Source organism: Centroberyx affinis, unplaced genomic scaffold (assembly GCF_046629955.1).
Source record: "Centroberyx affinis isolate AG114_WGS23_722 - 3 ecotype Tasmania unplaced genomic scaffold, CSIRO-AGI_Caff_v1 ptg000586l_1, whole genome shotgun sequence".
Lineage (NCBI taxonomy): Eukaryota > Metazoa > Chordata > Actinopteri > Beryciformes > Berycidae > Centroberyx > Centroberyx affinis.
In genome coordinates, this window is record NW_027279226.1 from 24,768 (window position 1) to 42,120 (window position 17,353).

Genomic DNA, 17,353 nt, shown 5'->3' on the forward strand with positions numbered 1-17,353 from the left:
AGGGGTCAAAGCTCAGGGGTCGAGGGTCAGGGGTCGAGGGTCAGGGGTCAGGGTCAAAGCTCAGGGGTCGAGGGTCTGGGTCAGGAGGCTCCAGCAGCTGCATCTTTAGCTTCTGTCTTTATTCTCCTGCCTTCTGCTGTCAGATCAGATTAGATCAGGTCAGATCGGATCAGGTCAGATCAGATCAGGTCGGATCAGGTCGGATCGGATCAGGTCGGATCGGATCAGGTCGGATCAGGTCGGATCGGATCAGGTCGGATCGGATCAGGTCGGATCGGATCAGGTCGGATCAGATCAGGTCAGGTCAGATCAGGTCAGATCAGATCGGATCAGATCGGATCAGGTCAGGTCAGGTCAGATCAGATCAGATCAGGTCAAATCAGATCAGGTCGGATCAGATCAAATCAGGTCAGATCAGGTCGGATCAGATCAGATCAGATCAGATCAGATCAGGTCGGATCAGATCAGATCAGATCAGGTCGGATCAGGTCAGATCAGGTCGGATCAGATCAGGTCGGATCAGATCAGATCAGATCAGGTCGGATCAGATCAGATCAGATCAGATCAGATCAGGTCAGATCAGATCAGATCAGGTTCTCTGTTGGCTGGTAGAACCGCCGGCTGAGAACACAGAACACAGACCTGTGGTCGGTGAGACAGAAGAGAAGAACGTTCAGAGCTGCTCAGCTGTCGAATCTCATCGTTAAAAAATATTTATTTACAAAGATTACAGAGAAACAACAGGTTGGAAAATTTAATTCACCCAATTAATACAGAACCTTCAACCTAGATCCTATAGAACATAGACCCCGCAGAACCTAGACTGCTCAGAACTTTGACCCTGCAGAATCGAGAGTCTACAGAACCTCACCATACAGAACCTAGCCTCTGCAGAACATAGAATGTATGGAAAGTAGATCCTAGAACCTCACCTTACAGAGACTAGACCTTATAGAACCCCACCTTACAGAGACTAGACCTTATAGAACCCCACCTTACAGAGACTAGACCTTATAGAACCCCACCTTACAGAGACTAGACCTTATAGAACCTCACCTTACAGAGACTAGACCTTATAGAACCCCACCTTACAGAGACTAGACCTTATAGAACCCCACCTTACAGAGACTAGACCTTATAGAACCCCACCTTACAGAGACTAGACCTTATAGAACCTCACCTTACAGAAACTAGACCTTATATAACCCCACCTTACAGAAACTAGACCTTATAGAACCCCACCTTACAGAGACAAGACCTTATAGAACCCCACCTTACAGAAACTAGACCTTATAGAACCCCACCATACAGAAGCTAGACCTTATAGAACCCCACCTTACAGAGACAAGACCTTATAGAACCCCACCTTACAGAAACTAGACCTTATAGAACCCCACCTTACAGAAACTAGACCTTATAGAACCCCACCTTACAGAACGTAGCCCCTGAAGAATGTGGACCTGCCTAACCCTACACCTTACAGAACCTAAACGCTGCAGAACCTCACCCTACTGAACCTAGACCTTACACAACCTCACTATACAAAACCTAGACCACTCAGAACTTGCGCCTTAGAGAACCTAGACCCAACAGAACCTCAATGTAAAGAACTTAGACCTGCAGAACCTAGAAACACAGACACATCCTGGACTTCAGAGATACTGGATCTTTATACGTTTCAACGGGAGGAGAAGTGGGAGGGGCCTGACGGGAAGTGGGAGGGGCTGGAGGGGTGGGGCAGGAAGTGGGAGGGGCTGTGGGAGGGGGCGTGGCCCTGCGAGGAGGAGCCTGTCAATCATCAGCACAGAGAACCAGAGCCAGCTCCGTCCTGTAGAGCTTCCCCCCGTCCGACAACGCCATGATGGATGACTTGTAGAGCGGGAGGTCCGCCTCCTCCAGAGCCTGGACACACACACACACACACACACACACACACACACACACACACACACACACACACACACACACACACACTCTCTTAACAGAACAATCTGGACACACTCTTTGATATGAAATTTAATGTTTAGCCTCTCAGATATTTATGATTTCATGTCACTTCAAACTTCAAACAGTGTCTGTTTCTGTATTTGTTCATTTCATGTGAACTCTGATTCTGGTTTCTGTCAGACTGAGCGGTGAAGTCCGGCTGTTTATGTTTAAACCTGTTTAAACCTGTTTAATCCAGTTTAATCCAGTTTAATCCGGTTTAAACCTGTTTAAACCGGTTTCATCCTGTTAAAGCCTAGGTCACACTTGGCGATTGTAACGCTGATTCTAAACCCAATTTGAATCTGGGCTATTGGGGGGTGGGGGGGTGGGGGGGGGGGGGGGCAGAAGTTCAGTCATGTTGGCTCATCACCGGCTCACAAAGATAATTTATATCAGCAAGATACCCATCTCCACTTCCTCTACTTGATAAATTGCTTTCCATTTGGAGGAATAAATCTCATATGAAATGACATCATCATCATGTTGTTCTTTAAAGCTTCACTGCAGCTTCTGCACCACAGAGCAAAGACTCTGTAACATTTTGTAATTTTATTTCCAGTGAACTGTTGTGGATGGATGGGACAATGTGTTTGATTGACAGGTCAGGTGTGTGATCCCTCTTCTTCATGTGTGACGGCCATCTTTGTCCCGCCGCCTGGTGTGAAGCTTCCTGTCCGGACAGGAAGCGTTTAGCGTGACCTTATCCGGTCAGGAGAGACGTCAGGCCGGTGGTGTGGGCGGGGCTTCAGGCAGTGTGCGGCTTCTACAATCTCACTAAAGCCATTTAAATCTAATTAAAGCGGTTTATTAAAATTACTGAAATCAGTTTAAATCAGTGATTCTCAACCTTTTTCATATCCAGGACCCTAATTCAGTCCACATCAGAGCCACAGACCCCATTTGATGAGATTTTGTCTCTTGCACCCAAATCTGAGAATATTTGTATTGCAGATTTGATTTAGTCCAGAACTCCCTGACTGTCTGTGCTGCAGAGAGAGAACAGAGAAACTGATCAGAACAGACTTTCTCTAACTGTGTTCACTTCTTGTAAATGAAGTAATGGTGTAAAGTTTAACAATTCGCCAATTGGGGACCTCCTGGAACCCCCTCAAGGACCCCTGAAGGTCCCCGGACCCCACGTTGAGAACCACTGGTTTAAATGTTTTAATTCAGGCTTTTGAGCATTTCCAGTGTAACTCTGCAGCTTTAGAGGCTGAACACCAGTTCTGACTCACTGTGTGTGTGTGTGTCTGTGTGTCTGTGTGTGTGTGTGTGTGTGTCTGTGTGTGTGTGTGTGTGTGTGTGTGTGTGTCTGTGTCTGTGTGTGTGTGTGTGTCTGTGTGTGTGTGTGTGTGTGTGTGTGTGTTTACAGACCTTCTTGTTCTTCTGACAGAGATCTTTGAGGAGAGCGTCAAGCTCTGTCTCATCCATGTATCCACTCTCATCCTGAAAACACACACACACACACACACACACAGACACACACATACACAGACACACACACACACACACACACACATACACAGACACACACACACACACACACACACACACACACACACACACACAGACACACAGACACAGACACACACACACACACACACACACACACACACACACAAGTGGAGAAGTGAAATCAGAAGGCAGAGTGAGCTGTGAGCAGACAGACATGCTGTCTGTCTCTCAGTGACATGCTGTCTGTCTCTCAGCTGTCTGTCTCTCAGTGACGTGCTGTCTGTCTCTCAGCTGTCTGTCTCTCAGTGACGTGCTGTCTGTCTCTCAGCTGTCTGTCTCTCAGTGACGTGCTGTCTGTCTCTCAGCTGTCTGTCTCTCAGTGACGTGCTGTCTGTCTCTCAGTGACGTGCTGTCTGTCTCTCAGCTGTCTGTCTCTCAGTGACATGCTGTCTGTCTCTCAGCTGTCTGTCTCTCAGTGACATGCTGACACTATTTTCTCCAAGTAGATTTTGTATTTCAGTCAGAGAGTGAATCAAAATCTGGGAATTTACATTTAATTTTTGTAAAGAACTTTTTTCTGATGTGGTCAAATGTGCTGCACTGCAGCCTGTCTCTCTCTCTCTGACTCAGCCTGTCTCTCTCTCTGACTCAGCCTGTCTCTCTCTCTGACTCAGCCTGTCTCTCTCTGTGGACAGAGCTGACAGCCTGTCTCTCTCTCTCTGTGGACAGAGCTGACACAGCCTGTCTCTCTCTCTCTGACTCAGCCTGTCTCTCTCTCTGACTCAGCCTGTCTCTCTCTCTGACTCAGCCTGTCTCTCTCTGTGGACAGAGCTGACAGCCTGTCTCTCTCTCTCTGTGGACAGAGCTGACACAGCCTGTCTCTCTCTCTGTGGACAGAGCTGACAGCCTGTCTCTCTCTCTCTGTGGACAGAGCTGACACAGCCTGTCTCTCTCTCTGTGGACAGAGCTGACAGCCTGTCTCTCTCTCTGCAGCAGGTCTGCCTGTCGGCCGGTCTGTAGTTAATGTCTGTCTCAGGTTCTGGTCAGTCTCGGTGGACAGACAGTCTGCCACCATGTTCTGTCTGTTTAGAGCCAGATAGCATTGAAGTTTGCTTTGAGTTTTTGTGGTAGATGTCCAATAGTTCATGTAATTTTCTTTTTCTTTAGCTATAATTTGGTTGGGCCAGATTGTGTGAGGTTGGTCCTGAGGTCTTGTGCTGTTAGCAGGGGTGAGCCTCAGGACCAGCTGAGCCTCAGGACCAGCCGGCTGGTCCTGAGGCTCAGCCTGCTGGTCCTGAGGCTCAGTCTGCTGGTCCTGAGGCTCAGCTGGCTGGTCCTGAGGCTCAGCCTGCTGATCCTGAGGCTCAGCTGGTCCTGAGGCTCAGCTGGTCCTGAGGCTCAGCCTGCTGGTCCTGAGGCTCAGCTGGCTGGTCCTGAGGCTCAGCCTGCTGATCCTGAGGCTCAGCTGGCTGGTCCTGAGGCTCAGCCTGCTGATCCTGAGGCTCAGCTGGTCCTGAGGCTCAGCTGGTCCTGAGGCTCAGCTGGTCCTGAGGCTCAGCCTGCTGGTCCTGAGGCTCAGCCGGCTGGTCCTGAGGCTCAGCCTGCTGGTCCTGAGGCTCAGCCGGCTGGTCCTGAGCCTCAGCCTGCTGGTCCTGAGGCTCAGCCGGCTGGTCCTGAGGCTCAGCTGCTCCTGAGGCTCAGCCGGCTGGTCCTGAGCCTCAGCCTGCTGGTCCTGAGGCTCAGCCTGCTGGTCCTGAGGCTCAGCCGGCTGCTCCTGAGGCTCAGCTGGTCCTGAGCCTCAGCCTGCTGGTCCTGAGGCTCAGCCTGCTGGTCCTGAGGCTCAGCCGGCTGGTCCTGAGGCTCAGCCGGCTGGTCCTGAGGCTCAGCCTGCTGGTCCTGAGCCTCAGCCGGCTGGTCCTGAGGCTCAGCCTGCTGGTCCTGAGGCTCAGCTGGTCCTGAGCCTCAGGACCAGCTGAGCTTTGTAATGGTAGGAGTTGGGGTCACTTGTTTTTAGGTGTTTATAGAACTTGATTGCTCTTTTTTGTATCCTAGTTAAAGGGGAACTGGCCCAGTTCAGCTGGGCCCGGTGTTGGGGGTGTTCCTGTGGACTCTGAGGATGCTCTTGCAGAACCCAGTGTGCAGGGTTTCCATTGGGTGTTTGTCCCGTTTTTCAAAGTCTTGATTTACAAGAGGACCCCACACTTCAACACCATACAATAAAATTGGTTCGATTATAGATTTGAATATTTTGAGCCAGATTCTAACAGGTATATCTATGTTTGAAGACTTTTTTATAGTATAAAAAGCCCTTCTTCCTTTGTCTCTGAGATCATTAATGGTCAGATTGAAATTTCCTGTAGAGGTAATTTTTAGTCCCAAATATGTGAAGCTGTGCCTGTGTTCTATGTCAGTGGAGCCTAGTGTGAACCTGTTTGGGTTTCCCTGACACCTGGGTCGTTTCTGGAAGACCATAATTCTAGTCTTTTCTAGATTAACTGTCAGGTCCAGGTCTGACAGAAGCTTTGCAGATGATCCAGTTGCTGTTGTAATGCCTCCTTAGATGGAGCTAGCAATATTAGATCATCTGCAAAAAGTAGGCATTTAATTTCTGTGTCAGAGAGGGTGAGACCAGGGATATCTGACTGTTCTAGTGATTTTGCCAATTCATCAATATAAATGTTAAACAGGGTGGGGCTGAGACTGCAGCCCTGTTTCACCCCTCTACCTTGGGGGAAGAAATCTGTTTCCATATTGCCAATTTTCACAGCACATTTATTATTTGTATACATTGTTTTGATTATATCATAGATTTTCCCCCCTACACCTTTTTCAATTAATTTCAGGAACAGACCATTATGCCAAATTGAGTCGAATGCTTTTTTTGAAATCTACAAAACAGGAGAAAATTTTGTTCTTGTTTTGGTGGACATGTTTATTAATGAGGGTGTGGAGGGTATAGATATGATCTGTAGTTCGATGTTGTGGTGTAAATCCAATCTGACTCTTGCTCTCTCTCTCTCTCTCTCTCTCTCTCTCTCTCTCTCGGCTAGTTAGCTAGCTAACAGTTTGTTCAGGTTAACTGAGCTGACTCTTCTCAAGCTCCAACTCTTCATGTTTTGGAGTAGAGACTAGGGCTAAAGACAAGACAGTTTACTGTGTCACAGTAACCTACATTTGGAAACAAATCCACCTTATCACACTATTCACTTTTACTGACAGACAGACAGACAGACAGACAGACAGGGAGAGAGACAGACAGACAGACAGGGAGAGAGACAGACAGACAGACAGACAGACAGACAGACAGGAAAACAGGAGAGGAGGAGGAAGGTCAGACAGAGAGACGACAGCAGCTGGAGGAAGGAGAGAGAGAAATCTTACCCGGTCATACAGCTCAAACACTTTATTAAACTCTTTTCTTGGCATCTTCACTCCCTGAGAGAGAGAGAAAGAGAGATAGAGAGACAGGCAGAGAGAGAGAGACAGGCAGAGAGAGAGACAGGCAGAGAGAGAGAGACAGGCAGAGAGAGAGAGACAGACAGAGAGAGAGAGACAGGCAGACAGAGAGACAGGCAGAGAGAGAGACAGGCAGAGAGAGACAGACAGAAAGAGAGAGAGAGAGAGAGACAGGCAGACAGAGAGAGAGAGAGACAGACAGAGAGAGAGAGACAGGCAGAGAGAGAGAGAGAGAGATAAGTAGTGTGTCATCATGTCACTGAAGGTCGGTGTAGTTTCTGTCGATCTCTCTGTCTCACCTGAAACCTGAGCAGGAAGTTCTGTTCATCTGGCAGCAACCTGAAGGAGAAACCCCAGTTTAGACCAGTACAGACCAGTTTAGACCAGTACAGACCAGTTTAGACCAGTACAGACCAGTTTAGATCAATACAGACCAGTACAGACCAGTTTAGACCAGTACAGACCAGTACAGACCAGTTTAGATCAATACAGACCAGTTTAGACCAGTACAGACCAGTTTAGATCAATACAGACCAGTACAGACCAGTACATACCAGTTTAGACCAGTACAGACCAGTCTAAACCAGTACAGACCAGTGCAGACCAGTTTATACCAGTTAAGACCAGTACAGACCAGTACAGACCAGTACAGACCAGTTTAGACCAGTACAGACCAGTTTAGACCAGTACATACCAGTTTAGACCAGTACATACCAGTTTAAACCAGTACAGACCAGTTTATACCAGTATAGCATAATTCAAACCAGTACAAACTACAGAACAGAACAGACCAGCACCAACCAGTTTAGACCAGAACGAACCAGTATAAACCAGACCAGAACAGAACAAACAGGTACAGGCCAGTACAGACCAATAAAGACCAGTACAGATACATATCTGTACAGACCAATACAGACAGGTACAGACCAGTGCAGACAGGTACAGACCAGTACAGACAGATACAGACAGATACAGACCAGTACAGACCAGTACAGACAGGTACAGACCAGTACAGACCAGTACAGACCAATAAATACCAGTACAGACCAATAAATACCAGTACAGACAGGTACAGACCAGTACAGACAGGCACAGACAGATAGAGACAGGTACAGACCAGTACAGACAGGTACAGACAGGTACAGACCAGTACAGACCGGTACAGACAGGTACAGACCAGTACAGACAGGTACAGACCGGTACAGACAGGTACAGACCAGTACAGACAGGTACAGACAGGTACAGACAGGTACAGACCAGTACAGACCGGTACAGACAGATACAGACAGATACAGACAGGTGCAGACCGGTACAGACAGGTACAGACCAGTACAGACAGGTACATACCAGTACAGACCGGTACAGACAGGTACAGACAGGTACAGACAGGTGCAGACCGGTACAGACAGGTACAGACCAGTACAGACAGGTACATACCAGTACAGACCGGTACAGACAGGTACAGACAGGTACAGACAGGTACAGACCGGTACAGACAGGTGCAGACCGGTACAGACAGGTACAGACCAGTACAGACAGGTACAGACAGGTACAGACCAGTACAGACAGGTACAGACCAGTACAGACAGGTACATACCAGTACAGACAGGTACAGACCAGTACAGACCAGTACAGACCGGTACAGATCAGTACAGACAGATACAGACAGGTACAGACCAGTACAGACAGGTACAGACCAGACCAGTACAGACAGGTACAGACCAGTACAGACAGATACAGACAGGTACAGACCGGTACAGACAGGTACATACCAGTACAGACAGGTACAGACCGGTACAGACAGGTACAGACCAGTACAGACCGGTACAGACCGGTACAGACAGGTACAGACCAGTACAGACAGGTACAGACCAGTACAGACAGGTACAGACCAGTACAGACAGATACAGACAGGTACAGACCGGTACAGACAGGTACATACCAGTACAGACAGGTACAGACCGGTACAGACAGGTACAGACCGGTACAGACCAGTACAGACAGGTGCAGACCGGTACAGACAGGTACAGACCAGTACAGACAGGTACAGACAGGTACAGACCAGTACAGACAGGTACAGACAGGTACATACCAGTACAGACAGGTACAGACCAGTACAGACCGGTACAGACCGGTACAGATCAGTACAGACAGATACAGACAGGTACAGACCGGTACAGACAGGTACAGACCAGTACAGACAGATACAGACAGGTACAGACCGGTACAGACAGGTACATACCAGTACAGACAGGTACAGACCGGTACAGACCGGTACATACCAGTACAGACAGGTACAGACCGGTACAGACAGGTACAGACCGGTACAGACCGGTACAGACCGGTACAGACAGGTACAGACTGGTACAGACTGGTACAGACAGGTACAGACCGGTACAGACCGGTACAGACAGGTACAGACCGGTACAGACCAGTACAGACAGGTGCAGACCGGTACAGACAGGTACAGACCAGTACAGACCGGTACAGACAGGTACAGACCCACCTGGCCATTTCTGCCAAACAGAGCTTCCCGTCGCCATTTGAGTCAAAAATCTTTAACTGGAAGACAAAGACACATTTAGTCCCTGTTCTTAGTAACAATAGAAACACACTTAGTCCCTGTTCTTAGTAACAATAGAAACACATTTAGTCCCTGTTCTTAGTAACAATAGAAACACACTTAGTCCCTGTTCTTAGTAACAATAGAAACACATTTAGTCCCTGTTCTTAGTAACAATAGAAACACATTTAGTCCCTGTTCTTAGTAACAATAGAAACACATTTAGTCCCTGTTCTTAGTAACAATAGAAACACACTTAGTCCCTGTTCTTAGTAACAATAGAAACACATTTAGTCCCTGTTCTTAGTAACAATAGAAACACACTTAGTCCCTGTTCTTAGTAACAATAGAAACACACTTAGTCCCTGTTCTTAGTTAACAATAGATTATATTACTACTGTAGTATTACTACAGTATTGTGTACTCGTCTATATTGGCACAGTATTACTGCAGTACTCACGGTAGTTGTGGTGTATTCATCTATATTACTACAGTATTATTACAGTATTGCTACAGTATTACTGCAGTACTCGGTGTACTCGTCTATATTAATACAGTATTATTACAGTATTACTGCAGTACTGCTGCAATACTCACAGTAGCAGAGGTGTACTCATCTATATTACTACAGTATTACTGCAGTACTCACACTAGCTGCTGTGTACTCATCTATATTACTACAGTATTACTACAGTACTACTGCAGTACTCACGGTAGCTGCTGTGTACTTGTCTATATTACTACAGTATTACTACAGTATTACTGCAATACTCACGGTAGCAGAGGTGTACTCGTCTATATTACTACAGTATTACTGCAGTACTCACACTAGCTGCTGTGTACTCATCTATATTACTACAGTATTACTAGAGTACTACTGCAATACTCACGGTAGCAGAGGTGTACCGGTCTATATTACTACAGTATTACTGCAGTACTCACAGTAGCTGCTGTGTACTCATCTATATTACTACAGTATTACTACAGTGCTACTGCAGTACTCACAGTAGCTGCTGTGTACTCGTCTATATTACTACAGTATTACTGCAGTACTCACGGTAGCTGCTGTGTACTCGTCTATATTATTACAGTATTACTACAGTATTACTGCAGTATTCCTGCAGTACTTACGTAGCTGCTGTGTACTCGTCTATATTACTACAGTATTACTGCAGTACTCACGGTAGCTGCTGTGTACTCATCTATATTATTACAGTATTACTACAGTGTTACTGCAGTATTACTGCAGTACTCACGGTAGCTGCTGTGTACTCGTCTATATTACTACAGTATTACTACAGTATTACTGCAATACTCACGGTAGCAGAGGTGTACTCGTCTATATTACTACAGTATTACTGCAGTACTCACACTAGCTGCTGTGTACTCATCTATATTACTACAGTATTACTACAGTACTACTGCAATACTCACGGTAACAGAGGTGTACTCGTCTATATTACTACAGTATTACTGCAGTACTCACACTAGCTGCTGTGTACTCATCTATATTACTACGGTATTACTACAGTGCTACTGCAGTACTCACAGTAGCTGCTGTGTACTCGTCTATATTACTACAGTATTCCTGCAGTACTCACGGTAGCTGCTGTGTACTCGTCTATATTATTACAGTACTACTGCAGTACTCACGGTAGCTGCTGTGTACTCGTCTATATTATTACAGTATTACTGCAGTATTACTGCAGTACTCACGGTAGCTGCTGTGTACTCGTCTATATTATTACAGTATTACTACAGTATTACTGCAGTATTACTGCAGTACTCACGGTAGCTGCTGTGTACTCGTCCAGCTTCTTGTCATCATAATTCATCTGAGCCTTCAGCAGCAGATCCTTCAGGAAGTTCTGGAGAAGATCAACAGGAAGTCAATCCATACCTGTCTCACTCTCCTTCCGTTCCTGTCTCACTCTCCTTCTATACCTGTCTCACTCTCCCTCTATACCTGTCACTCTCCTTCCATACCTTTCTCACTCTCCTTCCATACACCCATACCTGTCTCACTCTCCTTCTATACCTGTCTCACTCTCCTTTCATACACCCATACCTGTCTCACTCTCCTTCTATACCTGTCTCACTCTCCTTCCATACCTTTCTCACTCTCCTTCCATACACCCATACCTGTCTCACTCTCCTTCCATACCTGTCTCACTCTCCTTCCATACACTCATATCTGTCTCACTCTCCTTCCATACCTGTCTCACTCTCCTTCCATACACCCATACCTGTCTCACTCTCCTTCTATACCTGTCTCACTCTCCTTCCATACCTGTCTCACTCTCCTTCCATACCTCTCTCACACTCTCACACACTTTTGATTTGACCCCAGTCCATGATGGGAAGGAGCCGACTGTCCCACTGGTTTCTGCAGACTGGTTCTCTCTCTAACCGGTTGATATACTGGTTTCAACCCAAGGCTACATATTGGATCGTAGCATTACATAGTGTAGCGTATAGTAGAATAGCCAGGCCCTTACAGACTACAAATCCCAGCATGCACCTCTCACCTTCAGTTCGTCTGCCTCGATGTAGCCACTGTGGTCGGCATCGTAACGCCTCCATGCCTGCAGAGAGCAGACTGTTAGAGACCAGCTGCTTTAATAAGAACCAGCTCTTCTTCTCCTGGTTGGAGCAGAAGACCTGCAGGAACTCTGTGCAGGACATACTGCAGTACAGACATACTGCAGTACAGACACACTGCAGCACAGACACACTGCAGCACAGACATACTGCAGCACAGACACACTGCAGCACAGACACACTGCAGTACAGACGTATACTGCAGTACAGACACACACTGCAGCACAGACACACTGCAACACAGACACACTGCAGTACAGACACACTGCAGTACAGACATACTGCAGTACAGACACACACTGCAGCACAGACACACTGCAGCACAGACACACTGCAGTACAGACACACTGCAGCACAGACACACTGCAGTACAGACGTATACTGCAGTACAGACACACTGCAGTACAGACACACACTGCAGCACAGACATACTGCAGCACAGACACACTGCAGCACAGACACACTGCAGTACAGACGTATACTGCAGTACAGACACACACTGCAGCACAGACATACTGCAGCACACGCACACTGCAGTACAGACATACTGCAGCACAGACACACTGCAGCACAGACACACTGCAGTACAGACTCACTGCAGTACAGACGTATACTGCAGTACAGACATACTGCAGCACAGACACACTGCAGTACAGACACACTGCAGTACAGACACACTGCAGTACAGACGTATACTGCAGTACAGACATACTGCAGCACAGACACACTGCAGTACAGACACACACTGCAGCACAGACATTCTGCAGCACAGACACACTGCAGTACAGACACACTGCAGCACAGACACACTGCAGCACAGACACACTGCAGTACAGACGTATACTGCAGTACAGACATATTGCAGCACAGACATACTGCAGTACAGACATACTGCAGCACAGACATACTGCAGTACAGACACACACTGCAGTACAGACATACTGCAGTACAGACATACTGCAGTACAGACACACTGCAGTACAGACATATTGCAGCACAGACATACTGCAGTACAGACACACTGCAGTACAGACACACACTGCAGCACAGACATACTGCAGTACAGACGTATACTGCAGTACAGACATACTGCAGTACAGCCACACTGCAGTACAGACGTATACTGCAGTACAGACGCATACTGCAGTACAGACACATACTGCAGTACAGACGTATACCGCAGTACAGACACATACTGCAGCACAGACGTATACTGCAGTACAGACACATACTGCAGTACAGACATACTGCAGTACAGACGTATACTGCAGTACAGACATACTGCAGCACAGAAGTATACTGCAGTACAGACACATACTGCAGTACAGACATACTGCAGTACAGACGTATACTGCAGTACAGACACATACTGCAGTACAGACATACTGCAGTACAGACGTATACTGCAGTACAGACACATACTGCAGTACAGACACACTGCAGTACAGACATACTGCAGTACAGACATACTGCAGCACAGACACACTGCAGTACAGACGTATACTGCAGTACAGACGCATACTGCAGTACAGACGCATACTGCAGTACAGACATACTGCAGTACAGACACATACTGCAGCACAGACGTATACTGCAGTACAGACACATACTGCAGTACAGACATACTGTAGTACAGACACATACTGCAGCACAGACATACTGCAGCACAGACACACTGCAGTACAGACACATACTGCAGCACAGACATACTGCAGTACAGACTTATACTGCAGTACAGACACACACTGCAGTACAGACATACTGCAGTACAGACACATACTGCAGCACAGACACTGCAGCACAGACACACTGCAGTACAGACACACTGCAGCACAGACACACTGCAGCACAGACGTATACTGCAGCACAGACACACTGCAGTACAGACATACTGCAGTACAGACACACTGCAGCACAGACACACTGCAGTACAGACGTATACTGCAGCACAGACACACTGCAGTACAGACACACTGCAGCACAGACGTATACTGCAGCACAGACACACTGCAGTACAGACATACTGCAGTACAGACACACTGCAGCACAGACACACTGCAGTACAGACGTATACTGCAGCACAGACACACTGCAGCACAGACACACTGCAGTACAGACGTATACTGCAGCACAGACACACTGCAGCACAGACACACTGCAGCACAGACATACTGCAGTACAGACACACTGCAGCACAGACACACTGCAGCACAGACACACTGCAGCACAGACACACTGCAGTACAGACATACTGCAGTACAGACACACTGCAGTACAGACACACACTGCAGTACAGACATACTGCAGTACAGACATATTGCAGCACAGACATACTGCAGTACAGATGTATACTGCAGTACAGACATACTGCAGTACAGACACACTGCAGTACAGACATACTGCAGTACAGACATACTGCAGTACAGACACACACTGCAGTACAGACACACACTGCAGTACAGACATACTGCAGTACAGACATATTGCAGCACAGACATACTGCAGTACAGACGTATACTGCAGTACAGACACACTGCAGCACAGACACACTGCAGCACAGACACACTGCAGTACAGACACACTGCAGTACAGACATCTCCTGGTTGGAGCAGAATACCTGCATGAACTCTGTGCAGGACTTCAGCTGCTGCCTGAAGAACAACAAGAAGTTCTCCTCAGTCGGCAGGATCTGGACCAGCTGCAGGGCAGAAGAGTTCAAAAGTCAAAACTTTATCGTCCCTCATGGCTGTCCTCAAAGCAAACAACACAGTACCACAGTTCAGGGTAGGTCAGGGTAGTCCAAGGTAGTCCAGGGTAGTTCAGGATAGTCCAGGGTAGGGTCAGGGTAGTCCATGGTAGTCCAAGGTAGTCCAGGTTAGTCTAGGGTAGTTCAGGGTAGTCCAGGGTAGTCCAAGGTAGTCCAGGGTAGTCCAGGGTAGTTCAGGGTAGTCCAAGGTTGTACAGGGTAATCCAGGTTAGTCCAGGGTAGTTCAGGGTAGTCCAAGGTAGTCCAGGGTAGTTCAGGGTAGTCCATGGTAGTCCAAGGTAGTTCAGGGTAGTTCAGGGTAGTCCAAGGTAGTCCAGGGTAGTCCAAGGTAGTCCAGGGTAGTCCAGGGTAGGCGAGTGCAGGTGTATCACGAAAAATCTGCGGACACTTATTCTCAGTCTTTAGATTTGTGCTCCTCAGACAGACGGTGTGTGTGTGCATCACAAGAGACTGGAAATCTGCAAATTTCAGTTGTTAAATGCGCTCAATCTTTTCATTGTTGTTTATGATCAAGCCCAGTGTGCTGATGGGAAACACTGTTCATCTCCTGTCAGGCCCTGGATGACCTCTGACCCCTCTGTAGTGTAGTACAGAGCTTCAGGCTGGAACTAGTTTCCTCTCTTGTGGAGATCAACGTGATGAAGATGAAGATGTCTGTCTGCCTCAGAGCCATCAGATGCCTTCTTGATATTCAGCTGTCCTGCAGATCGTGGGTTTGAATCTCACCAAGACCTTTGTCTTCTGACTTGTCATTTTGTCTGTGATTTCCTCTGATACCATGTTGACGACACATCATGCATCACGCTGTCCAGAGGTAGGAGCTGGAACGCATCAGTAGAAAAACGATTCCTAGCATTGCTACAGAGAGCAGGCAGGGGGATTTAGTCCAGTCTTTAACCAACCATCACCTGGAGTCCTGTGCTGTTCTAAACATCTAGCTTGTTGCTGAAACAGTGAAAGTGGCTGGTGGCTTTTAGATGAACCAGTAACTGTGGCTGGTGGATCAAAACATAAGTCTTACCTCAACAATTCCAATCTTCCTATCTGCATTCTTCTCACATTCCTGTAGAAAAGCTTTCATTTGATCCGTCAGCTCCTGAAAGACAGAACCAACTGTGTGAAACCTCATCAGGACCAGAACAAACCTCTTCAACAAGTTTATAAGATCTCTTAAAGATCTCTCTCCATCTTTACATGAATGCGTCTAACTATTGTCCATCTCTCATCATCGACAACAAGAAAAAATATCAGTGTAAATATAACTTTTTTTCTAGTTTATATTTTGTTTCCATCATATTCCATCTGTTCCATCGGCCTCCGCTGCCGGCGGCGCTGAGCAGAGCGAGGCTCTTTCCAGGAGGCTGGACAAGAAGACAGAGTCTGGTTAACAGGGAATTTAATGGAAGTTTAGAAAAGGGGAAGAGTGGGATGAGGAGGGTCAGGAGACCGAGGCTCGGAGTCTGGATGAGGTCGATCCTGAGGATGGAGATAGAGGAGGTGGAGAGGTGAGGAGGAGAGCGGTGTTGGTACAGAAGGCCTTTATACTGCGACAGGTGATCGAGGGAACTGAACTCAGGTGAGCTGGTAGTGCTGACCGGCTGGTTGGACGAGAGAGGGAGAGAGAGAGAGAGAGAGAGAGAGGGAGAGAGAGAGAGAGAGAGAGAGAGAGAGAGAGAGGAGGCTCGTTCCCATGTTGTCCCCTCCTCCATATTAACACGTCTTCCCTCTACTGACCAAACGTCTGACGTACAGCAGGTAAACCTTCTGGTTCTCAGTGAGGGAGGAAAGGTGATGGAGCAACACAAGTCAACTGAGCAGCCCTCCATGCTTTATACAGGAAGGAAGTGGGATACATTTACAGGGTTAGGGTTAGGGTTAGGGTTAGGGTTAGGGTTAGGCTAACCCTAAACCCTAACCCTACATTTACAGGGTTAGGGTTAGGGTTAGGGTTAGGGTTAGGGTTAGGCTAACCCTAAACCCTAACCCTACATTTACAGAAACCAAATAACTAAAGACCTCCAGCGAGAAGTTTTACTCTCACTTTTAAAACCAAATAAAACTGCAGCTAAAATTGTTTAATTGGTTCTGTCCGTTACTAAAAACATCCAACATCCTTCATCCCAGGCTTCTTCTCCTCTGGCTCCTCCCACTCCAGTTAAAATCGTCTGCGCCGCTGATTGGCTGTTAGCTCACCCAATGAAGGAGCTGCACCACACCAGGAGCTCGTTCAATCCGAATACGGTGCGCACCGTTTTGCTTCGGTTTCCGGGTTGAACGTCATGTTTCCTCGAAACGGTGTGAAACGCTCTGAGGTCAGTTGTCTCTCGTCTGGTGGGCGTGTCAGAGCTGTTAGCCAATCAGCAGCCACGTGTATATAAACCCCGCCCTATTAAAAAGGCAGTGCGCACAATGGATCCAACAGAAGTCCTTTACACGTGTCCACTGCAGCTTCCTGTCTGCAACAACTGAACTGATTAGAAGACATGTTTGTATCTTTTGCTGTATGAACCATGTGGAGAGAC

The 17,353-nt window shown here is 47.4% G+C and overlaps 1 protein-coding gene across 1 annotated transcript; it reads right to left on the minus strand.

Annotated features, from left to right (window-relative positions):
* Window positions 1–1,791: 1,791 nt before the first annotated feature.
* On the minus strand, window positions 1,792–15,960 carry calb1 (calbindin 1). Its single transcript, XM_071518508.1, has 9 exons — window positions 15,853–15,960; window positions 14,682–14,762; window positions 11,992–12,048; window positions 11,254–11,331; window positions 9,407–9,462; window positions 7,200–7,239; window positions 6,826–6,879; window positions 3,364–3,435; window positions 1,792–1,902 (listed from the first exon to the last, which is right to left on the minus strand). The coding sequence occupies exons 1-9, from the start codon at window positions 15,958–15,960 to the stop codon at window positions 1,792–1,794; spliced, it is 657 nt and encodes a 218-aa protein (XP_071374609.1).
* Window positions 15,961–17,353: the final 1,393 nt, after the last annotated feature.